At 36.4% G+C, this 27,115-nt stretch overlaps 1 protein-coding gene across 29 annotated transcripts in view; it reads left to right on the forward strand.

Moving 5' to 3' along the window:
• The window catches only part of LOC106869304 (pleckstrin homology-like domain family B member 2), a 458,421-nt gene that overhangs the window by 268,951 nt on the left and 162,355 nt on the right, over positions 1-27,115 (forward strand). For all 29 annotated transcript variants that reach the window (XM_089352366.1, XM_089352371.1, XM_089352379.1 and 26 more), the window contains one exon: positions 22,801-24,491. In XM_089352366.1, coding sequence (XP_089208492.1) covers positions 22,801-24,491 — 1,691 coding nt within the window. The remainder of the gene's footprint in view (positions 1-22,800; positions 24,492-27,115) is intronic.

The following is a 27,115-nucleotide window of genomic DNA, read 5'->3' on the forward strand; positions in this document are numbered from 1 at the left end:
AATTGGATAAAATCAGTTTTCCAAGTGTGTGTGTATGGGTTGTGTTGAGAAAGCTTCTGTATCTTTCTCTCTCTCTCTCTCTCTCTCTCTCTCTCTCTCTCTCTATATATATATATATATATATATATATATATATATATATATATATATATATATATATATATATATATGCATGAGAGAGTACTAAACATGCAATTTGTAATTTAATTAAATCCAAATCATCAGATGCTATATTAAATTTTCAAAAGATTTCTCAAAGAACTACGTTTTTAATTAGTCATCTGATATTTCTATGTAATGCATTTTAGGTACATTGACCTTAAAGATCAACCAGATGTCATCAGTGGGTTCTTCAAAGAGATGTCTTGTGTAATTTTTAAAGATTAAAAAAATAATAGGTTTAGGAATGGGCTGACCCCTAATTTTAATAGATCAATTGAAGTAATCATTTATTTGGAACAATTAATTACTGCAGTTTGTAACCAATGGTTACTGATTACAAACTACAACATGCACTACATTAAATGAATAATGGAACCTTTCAGTGATCTCTACCTGCTAGACATAGTAGCCAAATATCTCTCAAATTATATTTGTCTTAGAAAAAAAAAGGACACATTGAATAATGTGCTCCAGATACTCCTAATAAAAGACAGGATGGTCTTGGTTCCATTGCTTTTGATCATAAACTTGTTGAATCAGAGCTGACAAAGAGCTAAACAAAATGAGGTAGGTTCACACTAGACTTTAGTATTTAGTTTTAACCTAGGCAAAAGGCCTCACATTTGTAGTTGGGGAGAGGAACTTATAGTCAGTTATGTAGACCTCAGTATTTGACTGGTACTTTATTTTATTGAGATTGGAAGGCTGAAAGATAACATAGCCTTCCATGTGAACTGAACTCAATGTATGATCAATGAAGTGTATTAACTTCTTAGTGGAGGCGTAATGGCCCAGTGGTTAGGGCAGCTGACTCGCGGTCATAGGATCGCTGTTTCGATTCCCAGACCGAGCGTTGTGAGTGTTTATTGAGCAAAAACACCTAAAGCTCCATGAGTCTCCGGCAGGGGATTGTGACAAACCCTGCTGTACTTTCACCACAACTTTTTCTCACTCTTACTTCCTGTTTCTGTTGTGCCTGTAATTCAAAGGCTCAGCCTTGTCACACTGTGTCACGCTGAATATCCCCGAGAACTGCGTTAAGGGTACACCTGTCTGTGGAGTGCTCAGCCATTTGCACGTTATTTTCACGAGCAGGCTGTTCCATTGATCAGATCAACTGGAACCCTCGACATCGTAAGCGACGGAGTGCCATCATTAACTTCTTAACGTGTTTTATTGCTTAACCACAAGAGAAATGATAGTAACAGTGTCCCTTTTTAGGGTCTTCAAGAATGGTGAGAGGAAGGGGGCAGTTTACTTTCAGACGAGACACCACCACTAAAGATGCCCCACCCCCACCTGGCTATATTAAGTCACTCTGTCCATTACATTTAGGCCACTGAAATAGAGCCAGCAGACTGAGCGGGGAAATACCTTACGATACTTCATTTCATCTCTATGTTTTAAGCTTAAATCCTACTGTGGTTTACTTAGACTTCAGGGTCAATAAAATAAGTAACTGAGGGGTCATAGCCCGACTAATTAGGGAGAGAGTCAGTTTAGATGAGATGCAGTTTGGGTTCATGCCAGGGAAAAGCACCACTGATGCTATATTTCTGGTAACGCAGCTGTAGGAGAAATACCTAGCCAAGGATAAACTTCTGTACCTGCCTTTCGTTGACATGGAGAAAGCCTTTGACTGGGTCCTCCAATCCCTTATCTGGTGGTCAATGAGGAAACTAGGGATAGAAGAATGGTTAGTGAGAGCTGTGCGAGCCATGTACAGGGACGCTGTCAGTAAGGTGAGGGTTGGCAACGAGTACAGTGAAAAATTCCAGGTAGAGGTAGGGGTCCATCAAGATTCAGTCCTCAGCCCCCTCCTATTTATCATAGTCCTCCAAGCAATAACAGAGGAATTCAAGACAGGATGCCCCTGGGAGCTCCTCTATGCTGATGACCTTGCGCTAATTGCTTAGTCACTATCAGAACTAGAAGAGAAGATTCAGGTGTGGAAGCAAGGATTAGAATAGAAGGGCCTTAGAGTCAACCTAGCTAAAACCAAAGTCCTAATTAGTAGGAAGGCAGACAAAGCACAAATCCCTTCAGGTAGATGGCCCTGCTCGATCTGTAGAAAAGGCATAGGTAGAAACTCTATAAGATGTACCCAGTGTAAGCTATGGACACATAAGAAGTGCAGCAATATCAAAGGAACGCTAACTGGGAAGATAGTTTTTGTATGTGGCAAATGCTCAGGAGTAATAAACACTGAAAATGTGCAGAGAACAACTTCTGTCACATTCTAGGGAGAAAAACTAGAAGTAGTTGATAGCTTCTGGTATGATCATGCTGGTGGCACATAAAAGCACCCACTACACTCTCGGAGTGGTTGGCATTAGGAAGGGCATCCAGCTGTAGAAACTCTGCCAGATCAGATTGGAGCCCAATGTAGCTATCTGGCTTGCCAGTCCTCAGTCAAACCGTCCAACTCATGTCAGCATGGAAAGTGGCCGTTAAACGATGATGATGATGATTTGGTAAGACTTATTAGTTTTAGACAAAATTCCTTGTGGTATTTAGTTATTATGAGTCAGCTTTGTCTTTCATTCCTTCAGGGTCATAAGGTAAAATACCAGTCAAGTACTGAGGTCAATTGCTCCCCTAAAAATTGCTGGTTTCCTATCTAAATTCAATATTATTATTTGCATGCTGGCAGAATCATTAGCATCCTGGGCAAAATACTTAGTGGCATTTCATTCACCTTTATGTTCTGGGTTCAAATTCTACCAAGCTCGACTTTGCCTTTCATCCTTTTGGGGTTGATGAAATAAGTACCAGTTGAGTGCTGGGGGTCAATGAAATTGACTACGCTACCTGCCCCCAAATTCCATATTTTGTGCCTATAACAAAAAGGATTATTATTATTGTTATTATTACATTAAGATAAAATTATTTCTTTTAACAACATTTGTATGTTTTGTCAAATTCTTCCATGGAATAAAATAACAGTTTAGTGCTAATCCTGATTAAGTCCTATGTCAGCACTAATTAATTAATTAATAGTTACATTGATAACAGGAAGATTAGTGAAAGGGTCTGTAAGGAGTAAGTTATCTACAAACTGAATATATAACTTGAATGTTTGCAAGAGTTAACTCTACTAATGGTACTGGAGAACCAAGTAGTGGTTGTGGAGTGTTAAATTGGGTGACAGATTAAGTCTGCCAACCAAGAACTCAGAACACAAAGAATAAATACAGGTGTCTAGTCCTTCACTCTAATATTTTTGCTGACCAACTGCCCAATACTGGTCAGGACTAGTCAAGCAATTTTATTCTACTTTCTTAATTGCAAAAAAGATGAAAAGCAAAGTTGAATTCAGAGCTGGAAAGCTGGAACAAAAACACATTTAATCTACGTTCTGCCAATTTTCTGCTTATTTGGTTGTTGTAGCTTTCATCTTTTAATTGTGGAATATTTGTTCCAGTTCTGTTATTTCTCTTCAAAGAGATATGCTTAAAGGGTTTAGTTTGGTGCCACACTTACCTACTTGAGGAGATCCCTGTTTTCAAGTTAGAGCAGCTGTGTTTGTTAAGTCAGTCCTCAATAACAGCTGTTATAATAACACAGTTAAGCCTTATTAGTACTACTTCTTGTAGTTTGGAAACTTACTTCACAATTGTCCTCTTCATCCTCTCTCTCTGTCTGTCTCTCTCTCTCTCTCTCTCTCTCTCTCTCTCTCTCTCTCTCTTTCTCTTTTAACTGATCTTATAACAGAACACAACAGGGAACCCAATATTCCCTACCTCACTACTCATTTATTTGAATAACTTCAGATGGTCTTCATTCTGCTTGAAATTTCCTTCCTAACTGGAATTGGTGCAACTTTTCTTAATTCTCTTATAAACTGAAATATAAAGAAACAAAAATGTCAAAGAATTAAGATGTTCTTTGTTTTTTAAGTAGAATGTGACTTAAGGAGGATTTGGCTACTATTTCTTGAAGGTCAAGTGCCTATTCAGAGGCTTCCTTGTTGCAATATGGTGTTGAGAGAGAGAGAGAGAGTTCTAAAGTCGTGTATAGAAAACTTTGGAGGTGGGGATGGAGTAACATCAAGGAATGAACCAGAAGAAAATTGGATAGTGAAAAACTTGTTGATGGTACAAGCTTGAGGGAGGAAGGGAAGACTTTGGTTTGGTTGGAAGATGAAGGGAGGACAAAGTTGTCACTGATTATCTAACACCAGTTTCTTTGGTTTGTGGGTTTTAATTGATTACGATCACATAAATATTCTCTAACTATACTACATTTGTGTGTGTTTATCAGTGTAAGTGTGTTTTTGTACTTTTGTGGAGTAGAAACAATATTTCCACATGAGGCCAGTTTTGTTTCATCATGGTGCATGTAGAATTCACAAATCTAAACAAAAGAAAGACAAGTGAATTAGTTACAAGTGACTTATTTGGTATTTAAGGCAAGTCCTAGTAACTAAAAGATTTCCTCTTTGGTGCCAAGATTCTCTGATGGAGCACTATGTCTTGTTGAAATTTTTTTTAGCCAAAAGCCCCAGTCCTGTTGATTGTTAGAGATTGTTAGAAACAGACTGGATTATGGTAATTCGTGTACACAGGAAACATACCACACTCTAGGTTTTCCCCCTTTGTTTTATTGCTGTGATGTGTTATATGCTAAAGAGATGCTATGGTCGCATAAGAAAGGATGGTGATTAGATGATGATGATGATGATGATGAAGTTACTTGCAATATCACATATTGTGAAACCAATAAATATCTGTCTGTCTGTTTGTCTCTGTCTCTCTCTGTCTCTCTCTCTCACACACACACACACACACATACATGCACATACACACACACATGGGCGCATGGGTCCCTTTAACTCCAGCAAGTCAATTCTATTCTCCTCCCTTCACTGCCCCTCTTCCTCATAATTTTACCATTTTTCTCCCTTTTACCTCCTGTAACTTTCCATATGTTCAATGAATGAATGAATTTCACTTTTCTACTTTAACAATACTCCCCCCCCACTTCCCTTCCTCACTACCATCAGCTCCCCCCTCACCTTTGGTGTCCCTCCCATCTCTCTTCCCCACTGCATACACTTGTCTCTGCTCTGATTTCAACTTGTTTTTTTTTTTTTATGTCTGCCACCCCTTCCATTTTCTCTCTGTCTCAGTCACCTTATCTCCTACCTTCCTGTCTTTCTCTCTGTCTCTCTACCACCACCACCACCATCATGACCAGTAACTTTATTTATGTTGTGGTATGGCTATGGTGATGGTGGTGGGTCTGTAACTTGTCTAAATCTGTGAGTGTGAATGGTGCATAAAGAGGTAGGTAGCAAGCCCTGTATAAGAGGTGGGAGGAGAGGGCTAGTGAAAGTAGTTTAGGGGAACAGGCATGGTTGGGGAGTGTGTAGGCATGGCTTGAAGGAGACATTTATTTTTACCTCCTACTTTCTTTTTATATCTACTCTTCCCTGCCTCTAACCCACCCCACTATACTGGCAACATCTGGTCTGCTTCAAAGATGGCTATCTCTTGACTTTATGTGATAACTGGGGTGGCTGCCCTCTGGTCCCTAACACACCTGGTCCCAGGACATTGCGTTGGGTACAGTGAGATAAAGCAATATTTTGTTGTGTGATAAGGAGAGAGAGAGAGGGAGGGGGAGAGAGAGAGAGAGAGAGAAAACATGTTTTTATTTATTTTGGTAAAAGTGCTTCTTCCAGGTTCCCTTATAATTTTCCCTGGTGCTGCTGTCATCAACATCTCTTATAAACAAGCAACAGCGCATATATACACTGATGTATATATATATCATTAATATATACAACTTATAAACTTATTTATAATTTTTCACCTTAAAAGGTATTTTTTAATATGCTGGCCACTGATAAAATTTTTTGAAAATTTTATCCTATATTAGATGTCATTAATATATATTAATGATCGTCAGATAACACAGTTCCCACTACCATTCACAACAAACACCAGTAATTCTAAGACAACTCTCTGTAGCAGCTAAATCTTTCATACTACCTTTGAAATAGGAACCATGATTCTTAAAACTTAGTCCCTCCCCCATAATAAAAAGGAAGTTATCTGTTGCTTCTCTGTCAAAATGCTAAACACATGAAGAAGATGCCTGACCCTCCAGACATCTCTAACTATTATTGCTGCTCCTTAGTGTTTGAGGAGTAGCTGCTGAACTAATCAGAGGTTACTCCACATTACCCACAATAATCTATACCAACATTGGAAACAATCTCATTGTTATTCACAATATTCTAAACTCAAGTTATTTTATTTCATGGATTCATCCAAGATTTTCAGCTCTTTATTCAGGTAAAATTCTTTACTGTTAATTCCAATTTTATTCCTGACTAGCCAGACATTATGTAATGTCCAAGTATTAAGTTATTATCTACCTCTATGTGACAAGCCTTTATATATTACTGTTTTTATTAATGACTAAATTTCATAGAACAACCTCTGTATATCCAGTTTTTATATAATTTCTGAATCTCCTGCTCTCCTGTAATGTTTGTATGTTCATTCCTTATATAGCATGTGTGCAACACTCACCCTTTATATAGCATCTTTATGTCTACTCTTCATGGAATTTCTATATGTCTAGCAATATTTGTTTGTCCATCCTTCATGTTATGCACCCAAGCTATTCAAAATTCATATACCTCTATGTAGGTAGATGCTTAATGTAGTTTACATAATTAAATATTCATCTTTACATATATTGAACTATATCCAGTCCAGTTATTATATATCATGTATTTCATATTTCTCTCATATAAGTCCCCTTCCCCCATATTTCATGTATTTCCTATGTCAACCCCTTCTGCACTTCCTGGATTCTCCACATTTATTTCATACAAATTCTCTAATGTTCAGCTGTTGTATATTTCATGTCTTCTGAATATCACATCTCATAACACGTTCCATGTCTTCTATATTCAGCAATAAATCCATATGTCCTGCTGTACAGTTAATCCTCTATATCTAGTTAATCCACACAATTTGTATATCCAGTTGTGTTCACTATATCCCATTGATCCATTAATTCATTTGTCAAGTGTATCCAGTTAGTCCATTTGTTTTCTATGTCCACTTAATCCATCTCCCTTGTATATCCAGATATTCACTGTCCTGCATATTTGATTTCCTTTTGTGCATCTGTTTTGTTTACACACACGCGTGCGCAAGCACACACACACGCACACCATTAATTGTTTTGGTAAGTAGGAATGTTTCCTCATGCCTAAAGGTGCCATGCATTTAATGCTATCCACTGTTTTGAGTCTGAAAGAATTTCAGCTTCACTGATGAAATAATTTGACTCCCACCCAATGACTGTGATTGAGACTAACACCAACCACCCAAAATTTCAAGGTTATGGGAAGATAACCCTGTATACCAACACCTAATTATAACTGACTTCACACACTTTTAGCACAGTTTTGTCTTGAGAAGTTGTTGTATAAAAACAAAAGTAAAAGAAAAAATATATCCCATAGATACTGTAATATCAACCCACCTGATACCAACTTTGATTCTGTATAGAAGTTTACCCTTTCTGAAGTGTTCATAATTATATTAAAAACCTTCCATCATAATTATTTGTAAAATTATGTTCTAAACATTGATTTTCTCCCATTATTTTCAAAATTGATTAAAATATATAATTAGTGTATTCCCTAATAAATATGGTATCAAATAGACTTACTATTTTAGAAGCTATATATGTGATATATGTAGTACCTTAGGATAGACAAATATCAAAGTATGTACAGATTTCTCCCCCAGTGGTTTTAACAGATCTCTGACATAAAAACAACTGATTATACTAAACATTTGATAGCTCTTGGACTGGAAGTTCTTATTTATGTGCATATTGTTCTAAAAATTAGGGCCTTGGTGGAAGGGACTGGCATTAAAAGCTATGAAAATCCTTGGTCTAAGAGTCATTGCATGAAGCTAAAGTTTCTACAGTCTCCTTTCTGGCTTAAGACCAAATACAACAGCTTAAAACTGAAAGAATCCCATCTATTCCATATCCTCATTCAAAATGTATGGGGCTATAGGATGGAAAATCATGTCATTCAAATAAGTTTTAGACTACCGGAACATTAGGAAGCAGCCTTTCTATTTTTAAGGTGGAAATGTTGCCAAGTTTACTGATTTCTCAGATGTGTAGGAACTCTTTGGTTGACTGTATTCTATATCTTTCTCAGCTTAATTGTTTACTTATTTAGGAATCTTGTTTGTTGGTGAATCAATTTGAGAATTATGGCTTTGAGGGTGTTGTTTTTGTTTGTGTATGTTTACTGTTTCATAAATATGTGCTGAGATGGATTGTCTTTCATTGTAGTAAGAAATGAGAGTTTCCTTATTGAGCAGCTGGCCGATGACATGTAAATCTAACAGTCAAAATTCAAATTGTGGTAGTAATGTCTACACCAATCACATTGGCCTTGCCTTCTATAAAGACACAGCAACACATTCTAACATTACCTCATCCTGAAGTGGTGAATGTGAATGTCTGGAAACATTGGTGATATATTTAGAAACTTTACTCTCCCAAACATACAAAAAGGAACTCATGTGAAGATATGAAAAAGGATACAATCAAGGCACTGTTGTGTTTTCCACAAGAAAAAGAACTGTTGCCCCCCCACACACACCATACACACACACTCACACATTAGATAGATAGATACACACACACACACACACACACACACACACACGCATATATACACAGTAATTATGTGAGTGTATATGTCTCTGTACATATAATGATGATGACAGCAGTGGTGATGTAGTGGTATACATACACACACACATTTATTTAACTAGCAGTATATCTCAAAAGCTGGTTTTCTGTCTCTCTGGTGTAAACCCCAAAATTATTTAACTGCTGTGCTACTCTGACTATATCTGCATTTCATAGAAATACTGACAGTTTATTTAGTTTGGTGAATAATCAGTTGAAATATACATTAATAGTTAAGCTTTTCATATAGCTCCGTGTGTATGTGTGTCTTTTTTGGAACATTGGATCTTGAGGCACATCACATAAAGCTATAAAGAATAGCAAATAAATTATGGGTCGAAATCCAAAAGCATTATTTACATGTTATTACTCATTGCTTTATTTGATGTGCCTCAAGATCCAAGATTCCAAAAACAATTTTCATTTTCTCAAAAGTTTATAAAATTCTTATAATGTCAACAATATGTGTGTGTGTATGATAGAGTAGAGAGAGAGAGAGAGAGAGAGAGAGAGAGAGAGAGAGAGAGAGAGAGATCTTACTGTCTGAATGTGTTTATTATTTTATTTATAAATGATTACAAAGAACATATTTTATTGAATTAACCCCTCACAATGCAGTATGTCACAATTAAATGAATGTTTATCACGCTTGTATTTTTCATGGGTGTGTGTGTTCATAATAAAGATGTTATTTGTTTTTGACCACCAACAATTATAAAATTTGATAGTATGGTTGTGTGTGATTGGAAGAGGGAGGTCACTCATACTTCATGGATCTCTGGGTCTAGTGAGTTTAGGAATGGCAGATGCAAATTGTATTTATGTTATCAAATCAAAAGTTATGTAGCTTTGATTTTTTGGAAAAACATTATTTGCATTATATATCTATGACATCTCTCTCTTTCTCTTCACCCTTCTCTATTTTCTCTCCTCACCTCACTTTCTCTCTCTCTTTAATCTTCAATGTAGCATGACACCAGCAGAAAGAATAGTCTTAACCAATTCTGATATGAATACTGCTCTTATAAGGACCGTCTATCCTTTCTTTCAAATTATTTCTTACAAATATAGAGCTACTTGATATACCAGAGTCAGCTGGTATATCACAGACTGACCAAAATACTCTTATTGAATGTTACTAAATGAGGCTTATTTTTTCAACATTGTCTCTCTTGCGGCCCACACACTTTTGCTGTGCTTGGATCCTGTTAGTGAAAAAACTTTCATTCTGTTGGTCAAAGAAGTCAATAGCAAATATGGCATCATTATCACTGTGATATTGGTTCCCAGACAAGTATTTTTTTTCATGTTGGAGAACAGGTGATAGTCAGATGGGGCCAAATCAGAACAGGGAGTGTGATCAACCAGTTCAAAGCCACAGTCACACAGTCTTGATAGCCCTTTGTGATTGTCTCAGCAAGATGGCATAGTACTTTTCCTTGATGTTGCGGCCCTTTTGAAAATAATCAATAAACACAATGCCTTTTGCATTCCAAAAAATTGAGGTCATTACCTTCCCTGCTGATAAAACAATCTTGGCCTTCTTTGGAGCAGGTGAGGAGGGGTGTTTCCACTGCATGGATTGTCTTTTTGTCTGTAGCTCAAAGTGATGAACCCAACACTCATCCTGGGTTAGTAAACATTGAAGCAAACCTGCTGGATCTGCCTAAAACAATGTCAGATTTTTTCATGATGTGACAAGCTCAGAGTGCTTTTGATCAGGTGTCAGAAGATGTGGCAGACATGGCACCCACCAAGCAGAAAGCATCATCATGCCAAGTTCATTGTGTGGAATATTCTTAACTCTCTCATGGGAAACGCAAATAGCATTGGTTATTTGATTTATAGTCAATCGCTTGTCATCCATCAACATGTGGTGAACACAATCAATGTCAGGATGTCTAGTTGTTGGATCATTTCCAAACTCTCCCTTCAGCTTCCCCCTTTTGCACTGCTGATAAAACTGGAGTATTACCCTTTAATATAGCAACCATGTCAGCATGAAAGTCCTTGGGGGGGCTAAACCCTTTTTCTGCAGGTACTTGATAACATGAGGATGCCAAATTTTATCCATTTTCAAGAGGAATCACTACTAGTTATTTTTGAAGACTTCTTTGAATAGTGAAATGCCAGTTTACCTGGAAAGAAACCATGCAGATATTAATAAGAGTTGAAATTAATGCATGCAAGATTTCACAGCTCTAACATCACTCCTTCATTGTCAGCTAATGAACTTTTCAGCCCACCTTCATATTGTCAAGATAAATATTTGAAGACTTATTTTATATTTCTTTGGTTTAGTTCTCATCTCTTCTTTGGTAGGTCTTCAATGCTTATTATGTTGGATATTAGTGTTAATTAGCTCTTTGTGTTAATAAACTTCCCTGACTGTATTATGTCTTAATTACATGGTGATTATAAATATATTGCCCTTGTCTGCATTATCATCTTTCACTTTTAGAGATAAAACTTTTATCAGTTTTTACATCAATACTATATTTCAATCGGTTTCATTGTCAGTCATCGTCAGGTGTCTTATCCCTGATTGTGCAGAAGAGGCCGTGTAATGTAAAGTTTGCTTCCTAACTATATGGCTTCAGGTTCAGTCCCATTATGCGACATCTTAAGCATGTGTCTTCTACTATATCCTCATGCCAACCAAAGCTTTGTAAGTAGGAACTGAAAGAAGCGCATCGTATATGTGTGTGTATACATATATATATATATATATATATATATATATACATACACATGTTCACTGACTTTGTGATGTTTCTATTGTGAATCAGATCCCTACTTGGTGCACATAGGGTACAGGATTTAACATTATAGAGTTCTGACTTTTATTTAATATTTACATGTATATACTAGTTATTTTCTTTGTGTTTCTCTCTCTCTCTCTCTCTCTCTCTCTTAACACACACACACACACACACACATATATGCATATATAATAGTTTAAATTAATTAACCAGGTTAGTTAGGGCTGTATGTATTTGTGTCTGATCACTAATATTAAATTTATGTATTTAGCTACTGGAAAGACAGCTAATTACTACTACCAGTAATGAGATTATGGTGCTTCTAACAAGACTAAAGAGAGTGAAGCACAGAATTCATTCCTCTGGTAGTTATAAAAAGCCCCAGTAAACATTTAATCAGGAGTAACCTTTTCAAATTGAAAAAGGTTATGGAAGAACAAAAGGTAAGGGCTTAAGTAGGATTCCTGTTTAATTTATCTGCCCTTTATCTTGTTCTGAACTTCCACAGTGAAAGGGCACAAAGATTTCTGTTGCTCACGGCATATGGCAAATTATTCTTGGAGTGAGAGGAGAGATTTTGTTCTTATTTTTGTCAAATTATTTTTATCAACTCTTGAGAAACAGAGATCAAAGTTGGCCTGTGATTTCTTGAAGTCTTAGAACATGAGAACTGAGATCTATTAGGAGATTCTTAGTCTGGCACACTACTCTCAATCAGCAAAAATATAAAGTAACAGCCCATTTACTTTCATTTAAACAGTCTCACTTTAAGTATTTAAAAACTAATTCCTGTTTTTTTTCTCTGTTTTCTGATATTTGTTTTTATAAAGCATCATTATTTACGATAGAACATATGTTAATATATGTTGGAACATTCAAGAAAAATCTATATGTTTGTCTATTAAAATTCAGTAGAATAGCTAGTTACTGATGTAGTTAGACTGTGTAATCTCTCTACATATTTGGGAGTGCATGTTTGTTTGTCTAGAACTGATTTACTCAAAAATCGCAAACCAAACTTCTGCAAACAACATGTATTGTTGATTCATGTCATATTGAAGTTTTCTTTTCCCATTTATTTGGATCTATACCCTGATTGCTACTGCATATATTTCAATTGAATTGAAAAATATTTGTCACCTTGTATAAATATTAGTAAATCTGTAATAAAAGTTAGACAATTTTAGCCATTATTTCTTCCAGTTCCTTGGAGCCTGGTTCACTTCCGATGCTAGGTATATTTCTGTTCATACATCCACTTCAAAGTTCAAAATGTTTCCATATATATATATATATATATATGATATGTACACACACTCACACACAATGGGCTTCTTTCAGTTTCTATCTTCCAAACCCAGTTAGAATGCTTTGGTTGATGCAGGGCTATAGTAAAAGATACTTGCCAATGATTCTGATTCTATGCTGTGGGGCCAAACTCAAAATCATATAGTTGGGAGCAGACTTGTTAACTATACAGCTATGCTTGAACTGTTCAAAGAATTGAACCTGAAAATATTTTAGCTGTAGTATTCATTGGAAAATGTTTATTCTTTTATTTCCATTCCAAATTTAAACAATAATTCCTTTTCTGACTTTTTGCTGTCATTTCATATCAACAGCAACCAAATTCTATTCCCTTAAAAAATTAACAAAATCTTCATCTCTTTGCCTCTATTAATTTCTGTCAATAACTTCAAATATTTTTTTTCTTTAAATATCAGTTACGTAATGAGTATTAAGGAAACATATGTTGTATGTTCATCTATTGGAAATCAAATAAATATCTTATTTATCAAGATGGAAAAATTCAGAGTATTGTCTGTCATGATGTCTTCCTCTGAGAATTTTTGTCTATATTTTTGCCAGAGATAGTAGTTCTTTCTCAAGATCATATATCTTTTTTATGCAGAATTATCTAGATTAGACATCTGTTCTCTGAACCACACAGTGATCTTGTTGAAACACAGGTATCCTGTTGAAACACAGTGATTCAGAAAGTTCACTTCCCAGCCACATGGTTTGGGGGTTCAGTGTCACTGCATGGCACGTTGGTCAAGCATTTTCTGTTATGGCCCCAGGTGGACCAAAACCAAGTGGATTTGCTAAATGGAAACTGAAAGATGCCTGTCAGGTCTATGTGTGTGTGTGTGTGTCCTTGTCTAGACATTACATAATAGTTACAAGTGAGTGCCAGTTTCATACTAGCAGTGTCATTCATTTCTAGTTTTCTGTGGAAACATATCCAGACCAGGGAAAATATTAGCTTACTTGAAAATAGGTGAGGGTTGACAACAGGAAAGGCATCCAACCATAGAAAATATGTTTCTACAAATTCCATCTGACTCATGCATGAAAAAGCGAACATTAAAACAATGATAGTGTGTGTATGTGTGTGTGCATGCATGCACACACGCTATCTAGAATTGAACGAATCAGTTTGTGACATAGTAAATTACTGTTATTGAAATTATCTGCTCTCCGCTGTCACCATGACTGGGCTCTATTGCATGTTTGTATTGTTTGCATCTGGATATATCAAATAAGTTCTAAGTTAATTCTAGTTCTTAAAAAAAGGCAAAAAATAGAACTAAAGACTAGTTTCTTTAACTCCTGTATTTATCATTTACCAATTAGACATAATAATGATAGGATTTTTTCAGATAATATTTTGAATATTTTTACAGCCATTTCCTGATGTTTATTAGTGTTAGCCATGGTTTGGTGGTTGGCTGATTTTATATCCATTTCCTGATGTTTGTTAGCAGTGCTTTTATGGCTGGATGATTTGATGCAAAAAATAGTTTCAGATTGAACAATTTTCTCTTCTGGATGAAAATCAGTCAGTTGTACCACTAGAAGTGTACAACCAGGTTAGCTGTATCATGTAATGAAATAGGTTATACTTAATGTCAATAATACTAGAGCTTGAAAGGATTGAGACTTTCTAGTTAGTCAAAATATCTCAACTATTTAAGTGATGGATAACTAATATGTACTAGTTACTTGTTATAGGTGACTATGTCTTGTAAAGAAGCTCACCAAACAAGGCAACTTTGAAGTAGAAGCTCACAACTTGTTAGGTTTACTTATTGTAAAATAATATGACAACAATCTGTATTATCTTGAATGAGGTATTACAGGCATCCATCCTTTGTTACACTTCTACACATCCTTGCTAGTCAACAACCCTACTTTAACCACCAATCATACCTTAATCACAATTGTACATTAATCACCAACCCTACATTAGTCACCAACCATACACTGATCTGCAAGAAATTTGTTTCCTGACAGCCTAAATGCATCCCTTCTTCATAATCCAAGTTCTACCAGCAACACTACAGTACATAGGATACAACCAATGTGAGTTCAGACCTGACCATCAGGTTAAGAAGTTCACTTTACAATCACATGGATCTTCGTTAGGTCACCTGAATCCTCTGAATCACTGCAAATTCTATCTCATAGTGTCTCCAAGTGATTTCATGTTCTCAACATAGCAAAAACGTCTGAGGAAGGCCACAACCACTGGATCTTCAGAGCCAGAAAATATTTCAGCCCCTAGTAACTGTTAAAACCCTACAAAGATGAGGTGAAACCTACAATGGAGTACTGCTACCTCTTTTGGGACAGTGTTGCTGCTGTACATACCTGCAGATGTCCTATATTATATCCAGAACAAAGCCCTTCAACTGATTTGTCAGTCATGTGTCAAAACACTCTAACACCTGACCCACAGATGTGTTGTTTTCTCTCTCTGTATCTTCTACTACTACTATAGTGACCTCTGTTTCCTACATCTGGCCTTCCACTTTCACTCAGGTGCTCTATTCATCACTCATTTGTCTTCCTTTCATCACTCATATTCTACCCCAACACCAAGTTCCATGCTAAACATTATGTTCTGATTTCTGTAGTGTTCTACCTGTAAACAAATAAACAATTAAAGATGGAGAGAGCAAAAGCAATCATGTGATCTGAAATAACTAACAGAGACCTATATACCTAGGAGTCATTTAAAATTCCTTTTAAATTCTCTCCATTTTGTCTGGAACATCTAATGAAGTGTATATGTCCTGCATCCATGAAACTTTAAATAATGTGGAGCTGAGTCAAACTGTTATTAGATATATATAACTCAAACCAAAGATGTTGGATGTTAGTCTGTTTAGTTTGTTCACTCACTTGCATGTATATGTATGTGCATAAGTGGTCTCAACTTCTATCTGTCTGCATGGTGTCTTGAGTGTCTTCTGCTTCAGCCTTGAGTCAACCAATAGCTTGTGAATAGAATTGGTAAATGGAAACTGTATGGAAACCAGATATATAAAGAGTTTTCAATAATGAGAGATTAGTGATCTGGGCAAAATACTTCGTAAGCACTTTGTTAATACAAATGCACCAGGCTAACAAATTTTTTGAGGATTAGTAAAGAACTTCACACATGCTTATGGCAGGCTCCATTATAGTTCATCCATTTTATGTTGTCAATCCATGGCTGCATTCCCAGTTAAACTGGTCTTTTACACAGAGTGATATACAAGACAAGATATAAATTAAGGAATGTGTACAGATCGTTATTTAGACCTTGTGTGTGTGTGTGTGTGTGTGTGTGTGTGTGTGTGTGTGTGTGTGTGTGTGTGTGTGTGTGTGTGTGTGTGTGTGTGTGTGAGACAGGCTTGTCTGTGTGGTTTTGGGTTCAATCCTTCTGCATGGCAGCTCGTACAAGTGTTTTCAACTTTAGTTTCTGGTTGACCATTTCCTTGAGGTTATAACTGGGAAATGGAACATGAGAAGATCATTGTGTGTGTGTGTGTGTGTGTGTGTGCGTGCACCCACGCATGTGCACATTGTGTTGTTCTTTATTTCCTTGTTAATATTTTCTGAGGTAAATAAACATTTGTCATTGTTTACATTCTCTTAAGCAAATGTCCCATAGTTTCAGCTTTTGATATGTAGGGATCAGTGAAATGAAAAAGTATTTTTAAAAAATACCTTACAAGAATGGGTGGCTGGAAGAGCATCAAGCTATAGAAAATCTGATTCAACAAATTTTATCTAACATAGAAAAACATTAAACACTGAATGAATGAATATATTTGTGTGTATGTGTGTAATCATTCCTCTGACATCCACTTTTTCATGTTTGCATAGGTCAGATGAACTTTATTAAGGCAGATTTTCTATTTCTAGATGCCCTTCCTGTCACCAACCTTCTATTTCCAAGTAAGATAGTATTTCTCTATGGCCAGATATGCTTCATAGATTACTGGAAATGGAGGACATTACTTCTAGGATATCACTTGATATCAAGACAAGGATACACACACACACTCACGTATATTAATGCGTTATTATAAATTGGTTTCAAATTTTGGCACAAGGCAAGTAATTTCAAGGAAAGGGTTAGACCCCCCCCCCCCCCCCCCAGTGCTCAACTGATACTTAATTTGTCTCCCCAACAGGATGAAAGGCAAAGTGGATCTCGGCAGAATTTGAACTTGGGATGTAAAGATGGATGAAATGCCTCTAAGCATTTTGCCAGTGTGCTAACAATTCTGTTAGCTCACTACCCTCAGTGCATTATTATCATTTAAGAAGTTTGTTCAGTCAAGCAATGTCACAAAACAGTTTCATGCAAATTTATGATATCATATTAAAAATATATTAATTACTGTATTTCTTGGTACTGTGTCTAGGTGTGCTTTTTTCTTGACTTACAAGCTCCCCTTGGACTACCCATATAAAAACACACACAAACAGCTCTTGATATGAAGCTAGTTCTAAATTCTGCTTAGACAACATAAAAGGAAATGTCTCCTCCAAAATTTTAAATAAAAATGAAAGAAATGAGTCAGTACAAATGTGATAGAGTAAATGGAATATCCTGTAGGGAGAACAAACAATTACCTTGGAGATGGCTGTAAGCTGAAACAATTAGTGGGGAAGGGAGGAAAATAATTCTTATTGATGTGTGTGGGTATATATAATATATATATGAAAGGAAAAGAAGAAAGAGCTTCTCTTTTAAATATTCTATATTAAAAACACATTTTCATAATTTTTTCATATTTTTGTTTGACAAACTGCAAGGAACTCTTATGAAAATATGGAAAACTTTAAGTAAAGTAAAAAAAACAAAAGTTCAACTACTGTCATTTTTGATACATAATATACCAATGATCTTTATATTTCCATCCAGCCATATGCATATGTGGGTCGGATAGGTGTTCTTTGCTACAGCTTCTCACCACTTAACTTCCTTGGTCTTCTGCTTTAACAGGTTCCATCCATTTTACTCAGTACTTCTTAATCCGACTGCCACCCTTCTTATGCATCACCTGTTCATATCAGCACAGTCTCTCTTTCACACTACATCATTTTCCTTTTATACCAGTTTTTCACTTAGCTCATTTATGTTCCATTCATGCACACTAACATTACACATATAACAGGGCATGCTTGCCTCATTTCCCTCCAGCCTCTGCATTTCCTCTGCATTCAGTTCCCATGTTTTGCTATCATGCAGCATCCCACTTCATACACAAATATCATACAATCTGCTCTTCACTTATAAAAATAATTTTTTTTGCACCTCATTCTTAGAGCTGGCATTAAGACAGACCTCCAGCCTTCAAAACTATGCCAAAACAGATACTGAAGCATAATACAGTTCACAGACCTGTTGGATCTATCCAAAGTATCCCTGCCTTCAGGGAACATAAACATTAAATGTTGATAATGATGGTTATTATCTTAATTTAACTACTTTTCTTCGGGAATGCCCATTCTACTTCTGATTAGGTGACCTAGGTAAAAGAAGCTATCGACATTGGTAAACCTCTTACTTTTAGCTTCTCTCCTTGCTAAAGTCTGCCTGAACATCTTTCTCTCTCACTACTTATTATTGTTGCTTGCTCCCCACTGTCTTTCAATTTTTTCAGGCCAGTTTCAGGCTTTTAGTACCATACCATCACTATGTCATCTTCCATCTGGCTGGAACCTTATTCCATCCATAGAGTTGGTCTGTCTTGCTGCAGGTGGACTTGTAGAAACTCTACTTGTCTTCTATGTTGCAGGTCATTATCTCTTCCTCCTCCGTTTCACCTTGTACTTTGAACTGGCCAGTGCGTCTTCCAAATCCTATACTTTTGTTCTATAGATTGTCTTTTGTTTTTTAGTTCATCCAACTCCTCCTTCCCTGATGTTACTAATTAATACTTTATGCTAAATGGTCCATTCTTGTTCTTCATCAGAAAATGACTTTGTTAATTGTTGGAGACATACTCCCTCTATTTCTTGTTCATCTCCATTTTTATGCTGACATCAAACATCTATTTCTTCAGAAAACACAAACCTGTGATTATAGGATAAAAATAGTTTTTAAAATATTGTGTTACCTAGTTTTTAAATCTAGTGTCAGGTAGGTTTGTAACTCAGGTTATATATCATGATTTGCTTTGTTACAAACAGCAAACTTGAGTTTTCAGGTTCTATTAAAATATTCCATTCTGTCTACTTATCTATTTACCTGTCTATTTATCTACCTTCCTAATTGTTCATCTGTGTGTGTATATGTGTTTCTCTCTTTGTCTTTTTACCTGTCTACCACCACATTCCTCTCTCAGTCCCTGTCTATTTCCTTTTACAAACATTAAGTTTTAGTGTGCTGATGGCGACTGGGGTAGATAGGTATCATTAATAATGTAAATATCACAAATGGCTATCTCTTAATTATGTCTTTTGGCTATTAACTACAGATAGGCGTTACAAAACATCATATACCTGGACATTCCCTCTTGCTGTCTTTGTTGTCTTTGGAATCTACTGAGATTGTGATTCTGATAGAGATGACTGTTATTATCTTAAATCTTTACTACTGTCAGTTTGAAATCCACCTCAGATTATTGCTGGGTCTTACAATAAACCTGGATTTACTTTATACTTAGCTTAACCATCCTGCTTTGTATTATTAGTATTACTGTTGTTATTTCTATTGTTTGGTGTTTAGAGAATCACAAAACATAGATTCCTTAATCATTTTCTATGTTCAACATGTTGGTTAACAGCTAAGCTGAGTAAATGTGTAATGTAAAGTGTGTGAGTGTGTGTAGATATATCATCATTTTTATATCTGTTTTCTATGTTGGCATGGTTTGGACCCTTTGACAATGGATCTTCTGACAATGTCTCAGTTTAAATATGGTTTCTATGGTTAGATACCCTTTCTAATGCTAATCACTTTAAATAATTTAGGTGCTTTTTCATCTCTGACACTATTGATTAGGGGTGGGGGATAAGAGAGAGGAACGTCATTTTATGTGAGGTGTTGATGGGTGAAAGTTTGCGAAAGGAGCAGGAACAAGTTTACTGTTGTTGAAGAGATCCATGGCAACCTCACATTTTACGTAAGTGGGCAACTGGAGTGGTGTCACAAAGTGGGGTAAAATTGGGTGGTAAGCATGGAGGTAGGAAAATCAGCATGTGTGGGTAAGGTTGCAAAAGTATGAGGGGAGAGTGAGAAATGGATATAAAGATGGGGGTGGGAGTGCTTGATGGTAAATATAAGTGGAAGAGTGATGGGTGGATCTCATTTAGGCAGTATAGAAATAGTGGTATGAAATGGTTATATTATTGGGGGTGGGGTATAAAAACGTGCCAAAACAGACAATGGAGCCTTGTATACCCCCACCCTGACCTTACCAGCTCCCATCAAATCATCCAAACCATACCTGCATGGTAAACAGACATTAAAATGATTATATATATATATATATATATATAAAATTTAGATTCAAAATTGAATGTGGCACTTAAGTTTAGGCACCAGAATATAGTATGGTATTATTATCCAAACAATTCCAAAAACACAATATATAATGATGGATTCTCCTGTCAGTTTTGATGTATAAGCATTCAGTTGTTCAGTGAATGGAAAGCCCTACTCATTGAATTAGTATGCTAAGTGGCTGAATATTCCACTGACATGTATACCTTTAACATAATTCTCAACTAGAATCAACATGACATGGTGCAACTAAGTTGCAATTTTGCAATACTGATACCGTTCCTCTGATGAATTTACACTTAAGATTTGGATGTGTAGGTGCATGTGCACAAGTGTATGTGTGTAAGCAACATGAACTTCAAAAAACCAGCCAATCACCTCATCACTGACATGAAAAGTACCCAGCTCACTCTGTAAAGTAGTTGGTGCTAGGAAAGGCATCTAGCCATAAAATTCATGCCAAACAGAGCTTGGTACAGTCCCCTGGCTTACTAGCTCCTGTCAAAACCATAAAACCTATCAAGCTGTCTTCTTATAATTGAACCCACTGGGTTCTTTCTAACCTTATCTGCTTATTAATTTTATTTATTCTGAAAGTAATTAAATTACATTTTGCTTTACCATTTACTCAGCTTTTCACCACAACCCCTCCCCACTGTGTGTGTGTGTGTGTGTGTTTATACATATGTATGTCTATGTGTGCAGCAACAGCATCTCTGATAATTTTCACAATCACTAGGTTCTCCCTGCCCACCCCCACACATCATATTGTAATATTATTTCTGAAGTTTGTTTTCTTTACTTCCTTAATATAAACTGCTGCCATCTACCAGTCACTTGGTCACCTATTACTAATTACTGTAAACCACACTAGCTGAGAAAGAACCCTCATTTTATTTTCTACAGGATGTTTCCACTCTCATCTGTTCTTCATTATTTCCATGATTATCTGCTGCTGCTGTTGTTGTTGTTATTAACATTATTGTTATTAATGTTATTTTTACCTCCTTCCCTCCTTTCATTCTGTAATTTGTTTCAAATGTGTTATATTTTTGGTCTTATTATTCACTTCCCTTACTTCTGCCAACTCCTATTTCACAAAATCTTCCAGACTATTTCTCTTGTATTTTTACCTTGTCAGAATTTTTACTTCACCACACCCATTTTTCTCTTCACCTAATCTCTTCCTATTCTATTTAATCATCATTTATTGTTGTTGTGGTTAATTCTTGTTCATATTCTTTAGTCTTTAGTTTCCATCCTTAAACATTCCAGTAACAAAGAAATAAACTAAAAATTGGTTTTATAGAAGTTTTTCAAAACATTCCTTGATTTAATTTTAGAGGACATTTCTATAACAATATATTGCTACTTACATACTTACTATCTACATACTTGTTTGTCTATCAAACTATATATTTAACTACCTTTCTATTTATCTCTCTGTCTATTTATGTAATTGTATAAATAACTACCTTTCTATTTAATGAACTAAGTATTTATTTTGCTATCTATGTAACTATCTTCTTGCCTCTCTATCTGTTTGACTATTTGTGTATCTATCAATCTATCAGTCTGCTTGTCTACCTGTCTGTCTGTCTATCTCTGTATTTAACTATCTGTCTGCCTATCTACCCATTTGTCTATCTACCTACCTATTTATCTGTCTACCTTTCTGTTTGTCTATCTGTCACTCTAGCTCTCTGTCTATCTACATATAGCAATGAGAATTGGCATTATTATTTACCTGACCGTTCTTGTATTTGTCTTACAATTTTATTTTCTGATAGTTTCCAAATGGCCTTATTTTATCATTATCAGCAATGGCTTCCTCTTTAACCTACCCATTATCTTCACCACTATCATCATCATTACCACCATAATTTTGTACCCACTTTACCATACTGCTATAGGTTAGATTATGCTAGTATGCTACGTTGGTTTAGAGACTTATGTTTCCCCTGAATGTTCTGTATTGTGCATAGCTTCTATGACTGCATAACCTTTCTACCCTAGAGAGACAGTCAAGTTAAAAAGACTACAGGGTATTCTCTGCCTTTCACTGTTCCTGTTCATTCATTTGTTGCCAGGTCAGAGATGTTGTCAGGTCAGCAACAAGACTTAAGGACAGTCCCCTTTGTCCATTTTGAAATAAACTTTCTCTCAAAGGAATTCACATGTTTTTATTCCAGTTTTTCATTACAAACAAACTCATTACCTAAATATCTTTTAACCTTTTCTTTTTATCATCTGATAATTATGAATGTCTATTTTTATCAAAACTAAACATAAACAGTTTAATTAATGAAAACCCCTTTTTCACTTTTATTTTTTCAGAACTCGAACAAAGCCCCGAGTATATGAAAATGATTACTGAAGCTCAGGTGAAATTACCCTCTCCAACAACACCAACAACTAAATGTAGCACAGAAAACCGTCCAACTGCACGCAGTCGTCCTCAGCTCCCAAAGATTGTCAACAAAGACAGCTATCGTGACAGTTTAGAACAGGAGGATTTCTTAAACAAAGTCTCTAAATTTGAACTAATTTCCAAAGGAAAGCCGAAGTCTTCAAATAGCAACGCTAAAGCTGATTCTCCTAGAACTCCTGAAATTCGTGTTGGTAATCAGCTCCATATAGGAGAGAAATTATTTCTCCGTGATACACAAACAACAAGAGTAGCAGCTAGTCTTGTTCACAACACAACTGACCGAGTGTCTAGCACTTGTAGTTCAAATAGTTCATCATCTCTGACAAGTGTTAGCAGCATTTCTTCTGATACCTCATCCTCCACTCGGGACCCATCTTCAAATTCAGTTTCAACACCATCTCCTTCCATCTCCTTTATTAGCCCATCATATAGTAAACCTACAGACAATAATAGCATCACCGTCAGTGCCACAACATCAGTTCTGAGAAATGGGACTCAGCCTGTACCAAACAATTCTTCAATGATGAATGGAAACACGACAGCAGAAGAAGAAAAACGTAACACATTCGAAGGAATGGATTTTGATTTCAATGAACTGACGTCTAGTCAACAGGATTTGACCATTCGTCATAGAGAAATTGTGGAACAGCGCAAAAGGGAACAAGCACAAGAGGTTCTTGAGAGGCAACGGTTGGAGGAAATTCTAAGCATGTGTGCTGAGTATGAACAGGAACTTGAACGGGAGAAACAAAACTCTGGAGATATCAACCAAAATCCATTTCCATTCCAAGTAAACAAGTTTTCTTCAAACAATAATGCAACTTCACAGTTTTCAAACAGCAATCCATTATTTTCTACTCACAGCACCTCACAACCTCCACAGCCAACCACAAGAAATATCAAGCCACCTTCACTTTTAGAAATAAATTTGGATTTATTAACTGCTAATGACAAAAAAGATAAAACTGACTTCCGAAGTTCCATGAATAAAATAAAAACCAATGGATCATTAACGCGGCTCTCATCACCTGGAAATACACCAAAAGATGGCATATTTGGATTACAAAACAGAAGAGCTGGATCAAGTTCATCCAATTCCGAAGAAGAGCTTTATGCCAGCTCAGAGGATACTGGTACTATAAAACGGCGCCCTGTCATTGATTCAGCTTCCAAATCTGTTGAAGAGAAAGACACCACAGATGGGGAAGTTGTTCATGAAGTAGCAATTGGCCTACTAACATCAAGTATCAACAATTGTCAGGTAACTTCCTCCGACAAACAAACTGATCAGGTAAAGCACTGTGAGTCGCATATGGGACAACATTCTAAAGAATTATCTGGAAGGGAGATGTCAAGGAGTACAAATGGATATTCTTGGCACAATGATGAATCTAGTTCTTCAACATCATCAACAGGTACTATCAAAGAACTGTCCCCATGTCGTTCTGTGACAGATAGTAAATCTATGGGTAGTGGAGGTCGAACTCCAGTTAACAGTGACAGTGAGCATAGTCTAAGTCCCACCAAATCAGTCGACAGACCTCCATCTTCCAGTGGCGTAGAAACATCAAGTGAGAACAGTTTAGTTAACATAGAGGTAAGTAGGGTGCTATATTTATAAATAACAAATCCCTGTATATTCCATAAAAGTTTGGCTGAATTATATATACATATGTATTCCCAATGATGTATGTATGTGGGTTCTACCCCAGATGTAACAACAATAAAACGTTTTTTGCCCCCTATCCCAACAAACCAAATTACATCTCTCCTCTTCCTCACATTTCCTCTTTTATGCACTATGCTGATGGTTACCTCTTGCTCCCCAATCCTGTCCTCACTGTCCTACTCACTGTATCATTACTATCTTGTTGTCCCTCACCACCTCTATATTCCCAGGTATTACCAGTCACTACATACCCAACCCCCACACTCTTTGCATTCATGTGAAGTCTCTACTTCCTATTCATGCACCTTGGCAATACCCTACCATTTATATTTTGACCCCATATCTTCAGGGTATGCCCTTCCACTTTGCCACCACTTATCTCTCCCATTTATAGTCTGATCCCAGTTCTTTGTGAGCATGCCCTGGCACTTTGCCACCATCTCTCTCCTGCTTTCTTGCACTCTTACTCTTTTCCACTTTCCTTCTTTCTCTTACTGTCTTCCTCTCTGTCTCTCTCTCTCTCTCACACACACACACACACCAGGTAACCATGCATCTCCTCTACAGCATGACACCTGTTTCTGTCTCTCTGGCACATGATCACCTCTTCCAATGCCCCATCCCCTCTCAAAGGATCTTTGTCTTACAAGTTACTTAGTGACCCTGCCAGTGTTGGTGCTGTGTAAAAAGCATCCAGTCCACACTGTAAAATAGTTGATATTTGGATGAGTATCATCCAACTGTAAAAAAAAAACTATGCCAAAACTTACTTCACCTGTGTTGGTGCCACATAAAAAGCATTCAGTCCACTCTGCAGAGGGATTGGTGTTAGGACGGGTATCCAGCCATAAAAAACTATGCCAAAACTGACAGTGAGGACAGTCTTCTGCCTAGCCAGCTCCTGTCAAACTGTCCAACCCATGCCAGCATGGAAAGTGAACATTAAAATGATGATGATAATAATATAAATATACAGAATATGAAACAAATAAGGAGGTATGAGATGAATATATTGATATCCATAGGATGATAGCCATTTCACAGCCAACATCATGCAAAAATTATTTTAGTATGTATTTTGCATGCCTACACTAGTGTGTATGTTATGAATTGCATAGTACTATTGTACATTCAACAGCACAGAACTCTACATCACATTCCTACATATTGGTTTACTGTGAGGTTTATTGCCCAGTTCACTAAAGGAGCTTTTTTTGTGATTACCACCAATTATATAAATCCATATATTGTGCATTAAATATATATATATATATATATATATATATATATATATATATATATATATATTAATGTGCATATATATATATATATCACCTCTACATTTTTATGCTTGCATGGATTAGAAAAGACTGCATAGAGGCAGAATCTTCTATGGCTGGTTGCTCTTCCTGACACCAGCCTCATCTTTTTACAAGCAAGGGGAAAATTCCCTGTTTCCGTTGAACAATGAACATCTTAGACATGCTTTTGTGATGAACTGCAAACAAATGACACCATTTGTATGAATGTTGGTCCCTTGATTACAATCAGCAGACTCTTATCCAGACAAGAGGAATGTGTGCTCATACATATACATACATATATGTGTACACACTCACACTTATATGATGGGCTTCTTCCAGTTTCCATCTCCCAAATTTCCCTAACAAGGGATTGGAGAATACTAGCCAATGGTGTCTACACAGTGGGACTGAATCCTTAACTGTGTTCTGAAGGGAACTTATTAACAGACATGTCTATACCCTAATATGTGTGTGCATGCTTATTTATACATATATTTGGCTGTGTAACTATGGGCATGGCTATATTGTTTAGGAGCTTGTTTCCCAACCATGTGATTTTGAGTTCAGTTCCACTGCATGGAATCTTAGACAAGTAGGTTCTAATATTGCCCTAGATGGACCAAAGTTTTGTGGGTGGATTTAGCAGACAAGAACTGAAAAAAGCTCATTGTATAAGAGTGAATATGCGTGTCCTTGTCTTGATCTCATGTGAGGTTTCCTTGACAAGTGTCGCTGTCATACAAGTAATATGGTTTGTTCCCAGTTTTCTGTGGAAAACATGTCTCAGTTACCTTGCTTGGAAACAGGTGAGGGTTAGTGACAGAAAGGGCACACAACCACAGAAAATCTATTTCAACAAATTACTACTGGCCCATGCATGTATGGAAAATAGCCCCTCACTATGAATTTTTGAAAATATTTACATCTGGCTTCTACTGTCAGGTAACTTCCTCCGACAAACAAACTGATCTGGTAAAGCACTGTGAATCGCATATGGGACAACATTCTAAAGAATGGAGGGCATTCAAAAGAAACATTTTGATACCTCATTTGTGAAATTTAGATGAATATTTTAGGAAATATGACAATAGGCGCAAGAGTGGCTGTGTGGTAAGTAGCTTGCTTACCAACCACATAGTTCCGGGTTCAGTCCCACTGCGTGGCATCCTGGGCAAGTGTCTTCTATAGCCTCGGGCCGACCAAAGCCATGTGAGTGGATTTGGTAGATGGAAACTGAAAGAAGCCCGT

This window comes from Octopus bimaculoides, chromosome 5 (genome assembly GCF_046866305.1).
Source record: "Octopus bimaculoides isolate indiv1 chromosome 5, ASM4686630v1, whole genome shotgun sequence".
NCBI lineage: Eukaryota > Metazoa > Mollusca > Cephalopoda > Octopoda > Octopodidae > Octopus > Octopus bimaculoides.